The 14,870-nt window shown below is 42.1% G+C and overlaps 1 protein-coding gene across 1 annotated transcript in view; it reads left to right on the top strand.

The window, feature by feature from the left end:
* LOC143297647 (uncharacterized) overlaps positions 1–14,664 on the top strand; it is a 40,214-nt gene extending 25,550 nt beyond the window's left edge. Inside the window, exons 8-15 of the mRNA XM_076610064.1 lie at positions 1,107–1,316; positions 2,217–2,304; positions 5,176–5,300; positions 7,069–7,152; positions 8,456–8,555; positions 9,941–10,049; positions 11,680–11,876; positions 14,652–14,664. Of these exons, the coding sequence (XP_076466179.1) occupies positions 1,107–1,316; positions 2,217–2,304; positions 5,176–5,300; positions 7,069–7,152; positions 8,456–8,555; positions 9,941–10,049; positions 11,680–11,876; positions 14,652–14,664 (926 nt within the window). The remainder of the gene's footprint in view (positions 1–1,106; positions 1,317–2,216; positions 2,305–5,175; positions 5,301–7,068; positions 7,153–8,455; positions 8,556–9,940; positions 10,050–11,679; positions 11,877–14,651) is intronic.
* Positions 14,665–14,870: the final 206 nt, after the last annotated feature.

Raw genomic sequence — 14,870 nt, 5'->3', positions numbered from 1 at the left:
TGGGCGCGTAGGCACTGACAATGGTGCTAAACTTCTTCCCGTTGCATATAGGGAGTTTCATCATCATCAGGCGATTGTTCACTCTTTTCAGGGGGCCAGCCAGCTTGCCAACGAGGTTTGTCTTCACTGCAAAGCCAACTCCAGCCTCACGTCTCTCCTCAGGTCCACGACCACTCCAAAAGAAGGTGTAGCCTGCGCCTCACTCACAGAGTTCGCCTTCTTCTGCCAGTCTGGTCTCACTTAAGGCAGCGATGTCGATGTTGTACCTGGCTAATTAACTCGCAATGAGTGCTGTGCGTCTCTGTGGTCTGGCTGAGACGCCTCTGTCCAGAAGCGTACGCACGTTCCATGTGGCAATGGTCAGTGGGCTTGGACAGTACAGTGTGACTTGAGCCATGGAGAAGACATCATGATTAAAAGCTTCAGAGTGGGAGAACTCGTGTAATCCACTGATCATTAGTTACTGAAAGAACTGGACTTGAATGAATAATTAACATGTATGTTAGGCCTGAAAATGTGTTTGGCAGTTTTGTTATATCTGACGAAGTTGGAAGAGTCATGAAGACACTGAAAGTTTGAATGTTTGACAGATCTGTATTGATCATTATGATTGTAAAACAATGAAATGTCATTGTGGGTTGATAAAGGTGAAATTGTTCCGTTTCCAGCATGCAGCGACAAACACTCATTTCTTATTTGGATTGATATCATTATGTAAGTGTTGGTAACCCTCGTGTTTCTCTTTCTCTAAATGTAGGATAAAAAAGTTTACAAAGAGCATTGCTGACTCTGATGATGATGACAGGTTCTTCATATCCAAAAGGTCTCAGAAAAGGTTGTCCTCAGTCAGTATCTTAGGCTGCAGAGCTTTTTTTGTCTGTTTCCTCAGAAAATGACATTAATTCTTTGTTTTGCTCCTTCAGAGAAGCTGGTAGTACCACTGCTCTCAGAGAACAACATTAATTCTTTCTTTTGTTTCTTCAGAGAAGCCAGTAGTACCCCTGCCCTCAGAGAACAACATTGATTCTTTCTTTTATTCTTTCAGAGAAGCTGGTGGTACCCCTGCCCTCAGAGAACAACATTAATTCTTTCTTTTGCTCCTTCAGAGAAGCCAGTAGCACCGCCGCCTTCTGACGACAATGTGGTCAACATACTGGATTCGGATGAGGAAGACCAGTGTGGCCCCAGCCCCAGTTTCACCCTGCCCCCCAATGTGATGATCAAGAAAGAGAAGCCGGATGAGGTGGTGGTGAAGAAAGAGCCGGAGGACGACTACGAGGACACCCAGTTACCTGCCATCGCTACACCCAAAAGACGTCAGTGTGTTTGATTGTTCATCAAAAAAAAAAAAAAAAGGAAACAAACAAACAAACAAAAAGTGTCAGAATGTTAAATTTGTCCAGCCAAAAATAAGGAAAGCAAACAAGCAAATCTTCAACAAAGATGAATATTCACCTTAGTAACACCCCCTCCAAAATGACCCCCCCCCCCCAAAAAAAAAAAAAAAAAAAAAAAAAAACCATTGAAGGTAGAACAAACAAACCTAAGCAGATGGTGCACAAAAGACACATTCAGAAACCAGCCAACCTGCAACATGCAGAATGGCCGCCACCAACCATGAAAAGTGGCATGTTTGTAATGTGTTTTCAGGTGAAAGTGTGTCATCACTTGTCACTGGGAACATTGATGTTTTTGACTTTTTACATCAAATATTAGTTGTTTCTCAGTTTCTATTAACAACTTTTATGAAGTCCATTGAGAATTTTTCTTTAGATATATTTGTATTTATTTCAAATACCATTGATTCCATTCTCCATCCATCCTGTTTCCCCTGTCTCAACCTTCCATCTCTTACCTTTTAAACCATGACTATCAATGTGAAAATGTCTACAGTCAGCAGTTTGCGATGTGGGACATTAAACAAAACTCTGTTCTCACTGTTCTCTGCTCCTACCTTTTAAATGATGACATTCAAATGAGAAAATGAATACTTTAACAAAATGTCTGCAATCATCAGTATGTGATGTGGGACATTAAACAAAACTCCTCTTTTCTCACCATTCCACCTCCCCACATCCCCACCCCCCACCCCTAGTTCCCCCCATCTCTGCTCCTCCCCTTTTAAACAATGAGAAAATGAATGCTTTGACAAAATGTCTGCAGTCACCAGTATGTGAGGTGGAACACTAACTAAAACTCCTCTTTTTCGTCTACAGGAGACCCACAAGCAGCAGCATCACCCCTGGGAATGAAGAGGAAAGTGTGGACGGACAGGGAGAAGGATGCCGTGCAGATGTACTTCAGGTATTTTGATATGGATACTTATATAGTGTCCATCCTCAGTCGGAGACCAAGCTCTTAGCGCTTTACAAACTCAGGGTCATTTGCACAACAGGTTGCCTACCTGGATAGAGCCAACTGATGGCTGTCATTAGGCACTTATCATTCATTTCCTGTGTTATTCGATCAGATTCCAGGCATGTACACATACACACTCAGACAGACATGCAACATTTTACATGTATGACTGTTTTGTTTATTTATCCTGCCATGTAGGCAGCCATACTCTGTTTTTGAGGGTGTGCATGCTGTGATTTTTCTTGTTTCCATAACCCACTGAACACCGACATGAATTACAGGGTCTTTAACTCTTTCGTTCCTATTTTTCTATGAACCATTACTCCCCCTTGTTCTGAGATCCCTACCATTCGCATATTCCCTTCATTCCTGGATTTAGAGAAGAGAAAGAAAGTATGAAGCAGGGTACTTATTTTGGAGGCTTACGGTAACGCGGCTCATTACAGTACACTAAGATTGTCATATACTGTTGTGTTCAGAATTGATGTGAGAAGTTGTCTGAGACCCTGTTGACACTATAGGGTGACATCTCTGGTGACACTCAGGTGTAAAACGGGTGCCTTGGGGTCAAACACAATGCATACAACTACGTACTACATGCAGGACAGTGTTTTGCTTCTTACTTTTTTAACTTTTCATCACCCGCTATCTGTGCTTCTGTAGCAACAGCTAATTGCACTCTCTCCTTGTCATTCGTATGAAACAGATCGAAATCATTATCTGTTAGAGCGTTGTGAAACTCATCATCAGAAAACTGGTCACAATCCGAACTTTCTACACATTCCGTTTTTCTGTGTCCGTGTGTCTACACAGCACATCAGCAAGAATGTAGCGGCGCCCACTTTCCCACGGCCTAGGGAGGGGGAAGGGGGTGTCTGGCATCCATTCCACTCATAAATACTGCCCCGCTAGTGACCCGGTCAAGGATAGATGACGCGCACTGATGACGCGACTCGCGGGAAGTTCAAAACGCTTACCACGAGAACCGATTTTCCGGGCTGCAGGAAGGAAAGGGGGAATTCTCAGCTGCACGGTTTTCCGGCCTCCAGGAATGAAGGGTAAAAATCCTGTAAACCGGAAAACCATGCTGCAGGGATGAAAGAGTCAAGGTGCATATTTGATCTGCATGCGTATACACACGAAGGGGGTTCAGGCATTAGCCGGTCTGCGCATATGTTGACTTGGGAGATCAGGAAAATCTCCACCCTTTACCTGCTAGGTGCCATTACTGAGGGCCCCTCAGATTGAAAGTTGAAAGTCCAATGCTTTAACCACTCAGCTAATGCTGTGTGACAGTCAGTCATGTCCAACTTTGACTGTCGGAACCGCAGAGGAGGCAACTGCTGCCTATGCATTTAATTCAAAGGTCTTTCACATTAAGTAACATTATGTCTATGCATAAAGTATGTAAGTGCATGTGCCTGAAATGTACTCTTTTAACTTGCCAATTTCACATTGTGATTGTCCATTCTTCTTTTCTAATCTTCACTGAGACGGGATGGTAGGCATTTGCCGCTTTGTCAGCCAGGGTCGGTCAGACTGTCTTGCAGTTCTTGTGCCTTAGCCTTGTTACTTCACTGTGCCTTAGCCTTGTTACTTCACTGTGCCTTAGCCTTGTTACTTCACTGTGCCTTAGCCTTGTTACTTCACTTTCTCTTTCTCTCTACTGATTTTTCTCCACACCACAGATGTGCCTTAGTTTTGTTACTTCATGTTCTCTTTCTCTCTTGACTGATTTTTCTCCCCACCACAGATGTGCCTTAGTTTTGTTACTCCACTTTCTCTTTCTCTCTCTACTGATTTTTCTCCACACCACAGATGTGCCTTAGTTTTGTTACTTCATGTTCTCTTTCTCTCTTGACTGATTTTTCTCCCCGCCACAGATACGCCTTAGCCTTGTTACTTCACATTCTCTTTCTCTATCTACTGATTTTTCTCCCCACCACAGGTGTGCCTTAGCCTTGTTACTTCACGTTCTCTTTCTCTCTCTACTCATTTTTCTCCCCACCACAGGTGTGCCTTAGCCTTGTTACTCCACTTTCTCTCTCTACTCATTTTTCTCCCCACCACAGGTTTGCCTTAGCCTTGTTACTTTACTTTCTCTTTCTCTCTCTACTGATTTTTCTCCCCACCACAGATGTGCCTTAGCCTTGTTACTTCACATTCTCTTTCTCTCTCTGCTCCTTTTTCTCCCCACCGCAGGTTTATTCTATTATTTTGTTTCAGTTTATTTACATATTAATTTAATTTTGTTGAAATTCATGTATGGTCACTTTCAAACTTTTATCAGCGATGATGTCTGTCACATGCTTAGTATGTACATGTATGAGGACAGGACTTTGAATGGGTTTTTTTTTTTTTTTTTTTTTGGTTCTATTCATCTATAACTGTATTGTATTGTATTGTGACATGTTCTGAATAAAATACTGTGTAAACCAACTGCTGTCCTGACTATCTGAGCTAGAATTTGATTATATGGGAGAGTTTCTTGCCCAAGTTACATCCCCACTCTCTCAGTCATGAGGGCTTTAAGACAATCGGTGTTGGGATGGTCCCCAAAGGCCAACTGTTGCCCCCAAGGCTGCAGTACTAAGAAAGAAGCAGTGCAGTCTTGCCTCCTAGTTAGAAAGCATAGACCTTCACAAAAAGACTTAAGCTGTAGATGAATTGCCATTAAAAGATGTAAGTTGTAAATGAATTGCCATCAAAAGATTTAAGTTGTAAATGAATTGCCATTGCAGCAGATAAGCCATCAGTCATACAGCTCTCACTTTTCTGTTGGCCCACCTGTAAGCTGATGTCAATGTTGTGCTACAGGACCTACCTGGAGGAAGGCACTCTGCCAGGGAAGGTGGAGATTGAGGCGGTGATAGCGGCAGAGCCCAGCTTGCAAGGCCGTACTTGGCACAACATCAAAGACTACCTTCGTAACGCCCAGTTAGGTAGGAATTGCTGGTGATGAGTGTTTTTTTGGGGGGGCAGGCCGTACCTGGCACAACATCAAAGACTACCTTCGTAACGCCCATTTAGGTAGGAATTGCTGGTGAGTGTTTTTTTGGGGGGCAGGCCGTAGCTGGCACAACATCAAAGACTTCCTTCGTAACGCCCAGTCAGGTAGGAATTGCTGGTGATGAGTGGTTTTTTGGGGGAGAGTGGGGGATGAATTTACTGTGGGAATGCCCAATTGTGTGTTCTTGATGACAAGTGTCTTCTGTGGGAATTAACTGTGGGAATGCACAGTTAGGTTTTCCTGGTGATGCTTTCTGTGGGAATTTGTCATGGAAACACCCACTTGGATATTCTTGAAGATTTTTGTGTGTTGAGAATTTACCATAGAAACAGCCAATTAGGTTTTCCTGTTGATGAGATTTTTTGTGTGTGGGAATTTACCATGGGAACACTCAGTTAGGTATTCCTGCTGATGAGATTTTGTGTGTGGGAATTTACCATGGGAACACTCAGTTAAGCATTCCTGCTGATGAGATTTTTTGTGTGGGAATTTACCATGGGAACACCCAGTTCAGGTATTCCTGCTGATTAATGTTTGTGTGGGAATGTACCTAGGAATCACCCAATTTAGGTATTCTTGGTGAGTTTTTATGTGGGAATTTACCATGGGAATACACCATTAGGTAACTAGGGAATTTTTTGTGGGGGGATTTATCATAGGAATACCCAGATAAATATTCCTGATGATGAGTGTTTTGTGTGGGAATGTAGCATGGGACCATCCAATTAAGTATTCCTGCTGTGTGGGAATTTACTGTGGGAACACCCAGACAGGTGATGTACAGTCTGAGTGTTTATTTGTTCTTGCTTATACCTGCTGTCAGCCAGTGACAGACAAGAGAGAGATTTGGTTTAGAATGAGCGTGTTGCATGTATTCTTGCTGATGCATACTCTGCACTTAATTGCAAATAAAAGATGTTGTATTTTTATGGAGAGATTGTATTTTTAAGTGATGTTGTGTGCGTTTGTGTTTCACACAGAAGAAGATTGTCAAAGAAAAGGAATATTCTGGTGTGATAGTTCTGTGGGGCAGTGATGAATATGTTGCCAGGTTTTTAGCATTGTCATATATGATTACTTCTTCAGCACTGTCAAGACATGTCACTGTTCTGCTCTGTCAGATGTGTCGCTGTGTTCCGCACTGTCAGATATGTTACTGTTCCACTCTGTCAGATGTGTCGCTGCTGTGTTCCACACTGTCAGATGTGTCGCTGTGTTCAGCACTGTCAGATATGTCACTGTTCCGCACTGTCAGATGTGTCACTGTGTTCAGCACTGTCAGATGTGTCGCGGTGTTCAGCACTGTCAGATGTGTCGCTGTGTTCAGCACTGTCAGATATGTTACTGTTCCACACTGTCAGATGTGTCACTGTGTTCAGCACTGTCAGATGTGTCGCTGTGTTCAGCACTGTCAGATATGTCACTGATCAGCACTGTCAGAAGTGTTGCTGTGTTCAGCACTGTCAGATGTGTTGCTGTGTTCAGCACTGCCAGATGTATCGCTGTGTTCAGACTGTCAGATTTGTTGTTCAGCACTAGCAGATTTGTCGCTGTGATCAGCACTAGCAGATTCGTTTTTCAGCACTAGCAGATTTGTCGTTGTGATCAGTACTGCCAGATTTGTCGTTGTGATCAGTACTACCAGATTTGTTGCTGTGTTTTTAGCGTTGTCAGGCGAAGTTCTGTTCCTACCTTTTCAGCGTCGTCCAAAAGACCTTCACCCAAACCAGCAGACAAAGGCAACAAGAGTAAGAAAAGGAAGCTGGACCATCCTGATGCACCAGGTAACATGTTTTTTTTCACTTTGCTCAAAGGTTTGTGAGTTGTTTGCCTGGTGTGCACACAGCGTTGGACTACGTCTGTAAAAGGATGGCTGTGTGACATGCAAAGATAGATGTGTGTTCAGTGGACAGTTAAAGGACAAAAGAATTACCCTTTGAAACTGTTGTTAATATTCAGAGATTTCCTGGCAAAGTTTCACATAAAAAAAAACAACAGCTGTGGAAAGGAAACAGACATGCTAACAAATAGGGGGGGGGGGGGGGGGGGAGAGGTTTTGGGGAGGGGGAGGTCAGTGAGGGGGAGGTGAGAAGTTGTGGGGAGGGGGCAGTGGGGGAGGAGGAGGAGGAGAGAGGTGGTGGGGAGGGGATAGGGGACAGTGGGGGGCGGGAGAAGAGCGGTTGTGGGGAGGGGACAGTGGGGCAGGGGGAGGAGAGAGGATGCACTGTGGTAACGCACTGTACCAGAGGGAGGTGGTCTTGATTATACATCTAGAATCCACTGTGGTCAAAAAGATATTAAAAATATATGAAATACCATACAGCACAATCTGATACAGTAATATACCAAAAAATGTACAGCACAGTACAATGTAAATGTAGCACCTTACAGCACAAAGTACTGCATGTATATTATATGAGTATAGAGTGGAGTGATGGCCTAGAGGTAACACGTCCGCCTAGGAAGCGAGAGAATCTGAGCGCGCTGGTTCGAATCACGGCACAGCCCCCGAAATTTTCTCCCCCTCCACTAGACCTTGAGTGGTGGTCTGGACGCTAGTCATTCAGATGAGACGATAAACCGAGGTCCCGTGTGCAGCATGCACTTAGCGCACGTAAAAGAACCCACGGCAACAAAAGGGTTGTTCCTGGCAAAATTCTGTAGAAAAATCCACTTCGATAGGAAAAACAAATAAAACTGCACACAGGAAAAAAAAAAAAAAAGAAAAAAAAAAAAGGGTGGCGCTGTAGTATGGCGACGCGCTCTCCCTGGGGAGAGCAGCCAGAATTTCACAGAGAGAAATCTGTTGTGATAAAAAGAAATACAAATACAAATGAGTATCCTATCAAAACTCCAGCAGTGTCACAGTCTGTTTGTTTGTTTTTGTTGTTGTTGTTTTTTCTTTTCCAGACAAGATGAAAGGATTTTGATATATAGTACTACTACTACTACTACTTATACTACTACTACTACTACTACTACTACTACAGTAGTTAGTGATAGAGACACTGCTACTTACCCAGTCAGGATTGCCACTGTATCAGGAATACATGAATTCTTTTCTATTTCTGTCTTTCTGGTTGTCAGAGGGAGGAAGTGATGAACATGCCGGTGAAATGACTGATGAAGATGCTGACCCACCCCTGCCAGAGCTGCCTCCTGCCCTGGATTCTGATCAGCACATGGAGTGAGTAGACTGTTGTAGATAGGAAGTTTTGTGTGACCTTCTGGTTTATGTACTGAACTTTGCTGGAATTTTTTTTTATGATGATTTTAATTTTGTGTGCGTGTGTCTGTGTGTGTGTGTGTAGTTGGGTAACTTTTTGAGATATGTAACTTGCTTTTGTGAGTGTGTAGAATGTCTCATGCAGAGGCATCGGGGGATGGGAGGGGGTTAGGGGCCTGGGGGGACAGGCTAGTTATTGCCCCTGTGTTGGCATTCCATTGGGAAGCATTGATGTTAGGTAGCCAGGAGGCCGCATACCAGAGAACACCCTGTGCTGCTCACTTGTGTGGCGTTCAGTAGTGCCTGTTCTGTTTTAAAGTACTTACGGCACCACCTACAAAGTCCCATACTGACGACAATAGTCATGGAGCCAGACTTAGTGAGTGTCCTCCCTCTGTCCCAATGACAGTCCCCCCCATGAATCTGCCAGTACTGAAGATCTTGACAGGACTCACTCCAAGCACAGAAGTGGACATTATTGAAACGGAGATTGCCATTTGAGCAAGTCATGAAAGGCCACATAGTTTGGGACTTTTTATATTGATGATTATGGAGGAGGAGGGTGGTGATGATGGTGATGCTTCTATGGAGGTCCATTTTGGTTTGAGACTATGTGACAAGGCTGTGTGCTGTGCTTCCTATCATAAGGATATCCTGGAGTGAACCAGGCTCGAGAGATACAGACACTTGCATTATTGGTCTGGAAATTAGAGCAACACACCCAAAGACACATCCGTGAAGTGGATGATACTTGACTGTGTGGTCCCAGTCTTCCCATTTAAGCCCTTAGCACACTCATCTGTGAGTAGGATTCAGCCATGGGCAAAAAAAACCAACCTTAGCTGGGAATCGAACCCACGTTCTGCCAGCCATCAATCTGTGACGTTAACCACATTGTAGCTGGTTTTTCATCATGTGTGATGGTGATGTGTCTGGTTGTTACAAGTGTATTTGACACCAGTTGGACTTGTGTACCTGTTGTTTGGCAGGCAAGGTTATGAATAAACAACTGTGGTAATAATATGTGTGGTTGTTACATGTGTATTTGACGTCAGTCTACCTTGTGAGACTGTTATTTTTCAGGCATCTTATGAATAAACGTGTGTGTTAATGATGTGTGTGGTTGTTACATGTGTATTTGATGTCAGTCTGTCTTTTGAGACTGTTATTGGCAGGCATCTTATGAATAAGCATGTGTGACAAACATTGTTATATGTGTATTTGACATCAGTCTGACTTGTGAGACTGTTATTGGCAGGCATGAATAAACGTGTGTGATAATGATGTGTGTGATTGTTACGTGGGTATTTGACGTCAGTCTTGACTTGTGTGACTGTTGTTGGCAGACCAGGCTATGATGAGGCTGTGTACAAGCCAGGGACCTTTGTCCTGGTGAATGTCACCAAGGACTCAGACAGATCAAGTCGCATGCGACCCACACACACTCCTGCTGAGGCAAGTGGCTTGTAAACTTTGCATGCATGTTAGTGTTTGTGTGTATGTGAGTGTGTGTGCCTCTGGGATTGAGTGTGATTGTGTGTATGTGTGTGTTTGTGCGTGTGCATGTGTAAAAAAAAAGAGTCATCATCACATTTAACATCGTTTAGTTAAAGGTACCTTAAGATGAAGATAAAAACACAACAGTTTGAGTCTTAGACTCTTTGTCACCACTTTTTTTTAATCATTTTTAACTTTGTTTTAAAAGGTCCAGCAGTCAGCATTGTTTCATCGTTAAGTGAAGAAAAAGACACAGGAAACATAAAAGGATGTTTGCTTCCATGTTTCCTTTCTAATATCATGCACAAAATGCTCTGGACATAGTTGTTTTTCTTTTTATGAGAGCAAAGTTGTTGTGGAGAGATACCTGAAGATTCAGGACAGAAAGTGGTTGTCTTGTACATTCAGACGTTTGAAGTGTGTGAAGACCTTTATTCCATTACAAACTGTCATTGACTACCATGGCTGCCTGATGTTGAGTGTCATATTCATAACCCTCAGTAAGCGTGAACATCATGCTCATCTGAAAGAAATACAAGAGGAAGTGACAGACTATCGACTACTAAAGATAAATGAAAACTCTAGCACACTGCTCTCAAGTTTATCATATACTCATTCATCTATGCTCCAGCTATTTTATACACACACACACACACACACACACACACACACACACATATATATATACACACATTCTCAAGTTCTCTTGCAGACACATTTACGTATACTTTGATGCCTGCACAGACTCAAACAGATCCACACACAAGGAAAAAAAAGGAAAAAATTCATTAAAGGTGAGCACCAGTTGACTGAACTGTCCAATTCAGGTAGCATTATGTGACAGAGCGAATATGATAATAATAATGGACATTTGTTGAGCGCTTTCCTCCCTTAAAGAGAGCTCAAAGTGTTTTACAATAAACATTAAACACACACACAAGAAGAAGAAAAATAATCATTTAGCGCACAGTAATATAAAACAGATTCAGATACTATGCGTATTACATAATTACACACACACACACACACACAACGAAAGAGAGAGTTTGCATGGCTTACAACTGAAAAGGTATGGAAGGTCTATGGATAGGCGTTTTCAAAAAGATGTGTTTTCAGACCAGATTTGAAAGATTAAAGTGAAGGAGAGTAGCGAAGATCGTGAGGTAAACTGTTCCAGACATATGGAGCTGAATAAGAAAAGGCCAAGGAAGAATCACCGAAGGATCGGGTTTTAACACTGGGAGCAAGTAGCTGCCATGAATTGGAAGATGATCTGAGTTGTCGACGGGGTGTGTAGGTTTGAATCAATTCTCTCAGAATATGTTTCACCACTGAACGTCACAAGATAGTAGCAGTGCAGCGTCTCCTCTGGTGTGTGGCCATACAGTAACCACTCATTGCTAGTTGCCTTTGGATTGATATGAGTCCATGCTATCTATGTGTTGGGGAGTTCGAGTTCATGCTTGGCTGCTTTCACACCTGAACTAATTAAGCACTGTTTCAGTGTTTGTGATGTACAGGTAATCATGCTGTTTACAAGTTCCTGCTTTCACACCTGAACCAACCAAGCATTGTTTGTGATGTGCAGGTGATTGTGCCGCCAGAAGGGCAGACAGAAGGGGTGTGGGTGCACGTCTTGGTGTCTGCCGGCAACGGTCTGTGGCGTCTGCCCAACGTCGATCAGTTGGTGGACCTGCGTGTTGACCCTGCAGACATTGTCAAACCCCTGGAGAAGTCCCACGTCAACATTGTGGGCTCCAAAGTCTTCTACAAGTTTGACGACATGTGAGTGATGGCTTTGAGTTTTGCTTTTGTCTGATGGTGGGACAGGTGTGGTCACCAGTGCAAGATGCAGAACGTGGCCATGATATTGATAAGGTAATCAGTCAAAAGAGATTGAGTGGTTCAGGGGATCTTTTTTTGTTTTGTTTTGTTTCCGCCGTTGCTGCTAGCAATTTAGCACTGATACCTTATGTGGGAGTTACAACCACAGAAACTCTTTGTCATGTATGGAGAGAGATTTTATTTGGCTGTTAATGGGTCGTCAGCAACATTATTGTTGACACGACTTGTCTGAAGAAGGGATAGTTCTGTGAAAATTGTCGTCCAAGTGTTTGAACAGTGTTGCAAGCACCTGCTGTACATAATGGATTTTACTGACTGACTTTTGGGAGGTGCAGTATGGAAATCTGTGTACATAGTGATCTTGTTTCATGGGCATTGTCAAAATATTACTGCTTTGTTTGTTTTTCCTTACAAATATTTATGAGTTGTTTTGTGTGAAAGTCTGTTACACTTTACATCTATATAACTATACAGTCTAGAAAATGGTCATTGTTTGAGTACCTTTTTCACTAATCCTAACAAGTGAGGGAAGAAATATGATCTGTGTACTTAATTAAAAAAAAGGAACTGCAGTCAATGACTTGGTGTGAATAAGACTGGAAATATTGTAAGGCAAAGAGGGAGGGAGGGAGTAACAGTATTTGTTGATAGCTTTGATCATAGACCTGTCATGAAGTGTAAGTTAGTAGGTTTGATTATAGACCTGTCATGAGGTGTAAGTTGATAGGTTTGATCATAGACCTGTCATGAAGTGTGAATTGATAGGTTTGATCATAGACCTGTCATGAGGTGTGAGTTGATAGGTTTGATCATAGACCTGTCATGAGGTGTGAGTTGGTAGGTTTGATCATAGACCTGTCATGAAGTATGAATTGATAGGTTTGATCATAGACCTGTCATGAGGTGTGAATTGATAGGTTTGATCATAGACCTGTCATGAGGTGTGAGTTGATAGATTTGATCATAGACCTGTCATGAGGTGTGAGTTGATAGGTTTGATCATAGACCTGTCATGAGGTGTGAGTTGATAGATTTGATCATAGACCTGTCATGAAGTGAGAGCTGAAAGGTTTGATCATAGACCTGTCATGAAGTGTAAGTTAATAGGTTTGATCATAGACCTGTCATGAGGTGTGAGTTGATAGGTTTGATCATAGACCTGTCATGAGGTGTGAGTTGATAGTTTTGATCATAGACCTGTCATGAGGTGTGAATTGATAGGTTTGATCATAGACTGTCATGAGGTGTGAGTTGATAGGTTTGATCATAGACCTGTCATGAGGTGTGAGTTGATAGGTTTGATCATAGACCTGTCATGAAGTGTGAGTTAATAGGTTTGATCATAGACCTGTCATGAAGTGTGAGTTGATAGGTTTGATCATAGACCTGTCATGAGGTGTGAGTTAATAGGTTTGATTATAGACCTGTCATGAGGTGTGAGTTGATAGGTTTGATCATAGACCTGTCATGAGGTGTGAGTTGATAGGTTTGATCATAGACCTGTCATGAGGTGTGAGTTGATAGGTTTGATCATAGACCTGTCATGAAGTGAGAGCTGAAAGGTTTGATCATAGACCTGTCATGAAGTGTGAGTTAATAGGTTTGATCATAGACCTGTCATGAGGTGTGAGTTGATAGGTTTGATCATAGACCTGTTATGAGGTGTGAGTTGATAGGTTTGATCATAGACCTGTCATGAAGTATGAATTAATAGGTTTGATCATAGACCTGTCATGAGGTGTGAGTTGATAGGTTTGATCATAGACCTGTCATGAGGTGTGAGTTGATAGGTTCGATCATAGACCTGCTGTGAAGTGTGAGAAAACACAAGAATAGATCCATCCCTTTAACTGTTTAACTCTGTTAAAAAAACCAACAACAACAAAACTTGGGAGTGCTGTCAGTTAGCTTCATGTAGTTTTACAGAGGTATTCAGTGAGCAAAGTAAATCATTCCTGAAGTTGATGAAGTTACCATTAAGGAGAGTGCCAGGTTAAAATCAGACAGGAGTGTGGGAAGTGTGATCAGTACACAAAACCAACACTCCAACAAGCGAACAAACAAATCAGTATCTAAATATTGAGACATTCACGACTTTTAAGATAACTTCAATACACAAAACCAACACTCCAACAAGCAAACAAACAAATTAGTATCTAAATATTGAGACATTCACCACTTTTAAGATAACATCAGTGTCCATGTGGAAATATCTACAAAGAGTTCATATAAATAAAGTATGTAATACACATTTGGTTCACTTTGGGAGTGTAGTGCGGAGCATGTGAAGAGTTAAGCTTCATGTAAGGAATGAGAGACGTGGTAGGTTCGTTGTTAAGATAGGTGCAGCTGTGTGTCTAATGACGATAAAGTTTTCGATAGTGGTGCTCCATTGGTGGGTTTGGTGGAAAATTTGGGAGTGTCAAAGATTAAGATAGATTATAATTATGCACTTTGCATGTGTATTTCAGGTTGTTTGAATTTACCATCATAGTATAAGTCATAACACTGATTCATGTGTGTGTGTGCATGCAGTTGTGTGTGTGTGTGTTTGTGCCATTAGGAATGTACATGTGGCTTTTGTATTGAAGTCTTGAAGTCTTATTGATGAAGCTCAGCAAAACTGAACAGGAGATTAAGATTGGTACATTATTTATGGTGTGTTGTGCGTGTGTTAGCTTGAAGGTGTGTATGTGTATGTTTGTGTTTTTGCAGACATGACTACTGAAACTGTATTAAATGAGTTAGCATTTCATAGCTAGGGACTTGTATCCACATATCAGTTAATTTATTGTCCGTGAATATGAGAAAGTAGATCACATACAAGTGAATAAGAAACCCAGTTTTGGCTTGCGTCTGAGTCAGGATGAATTATTTTTTTCTTCATCAAACCTGTTTTACTTTTGAAAAAAAATTCCCTCCAAGTATAGACAT

This window comes from Babylonia areolata, chromosome 23 (genome assembly GCF_041734735.1).
Source record: "Babylonia areolata isolate BAREFJ2019XMU chromosome 23, ASM4173473v1, whole genome shotgun sequence".
Lineage (NCBI taxonomy): Eukaryota > Metazoa > Mollusca > Gastropoda > Neogastropoda > Buccinidae > Babylonia > Babylonia areolata.
Note: the sequence above shows the minus strand (reverse complement) of the source record. Positions and strands in the feature narration are given on the sequence as shown.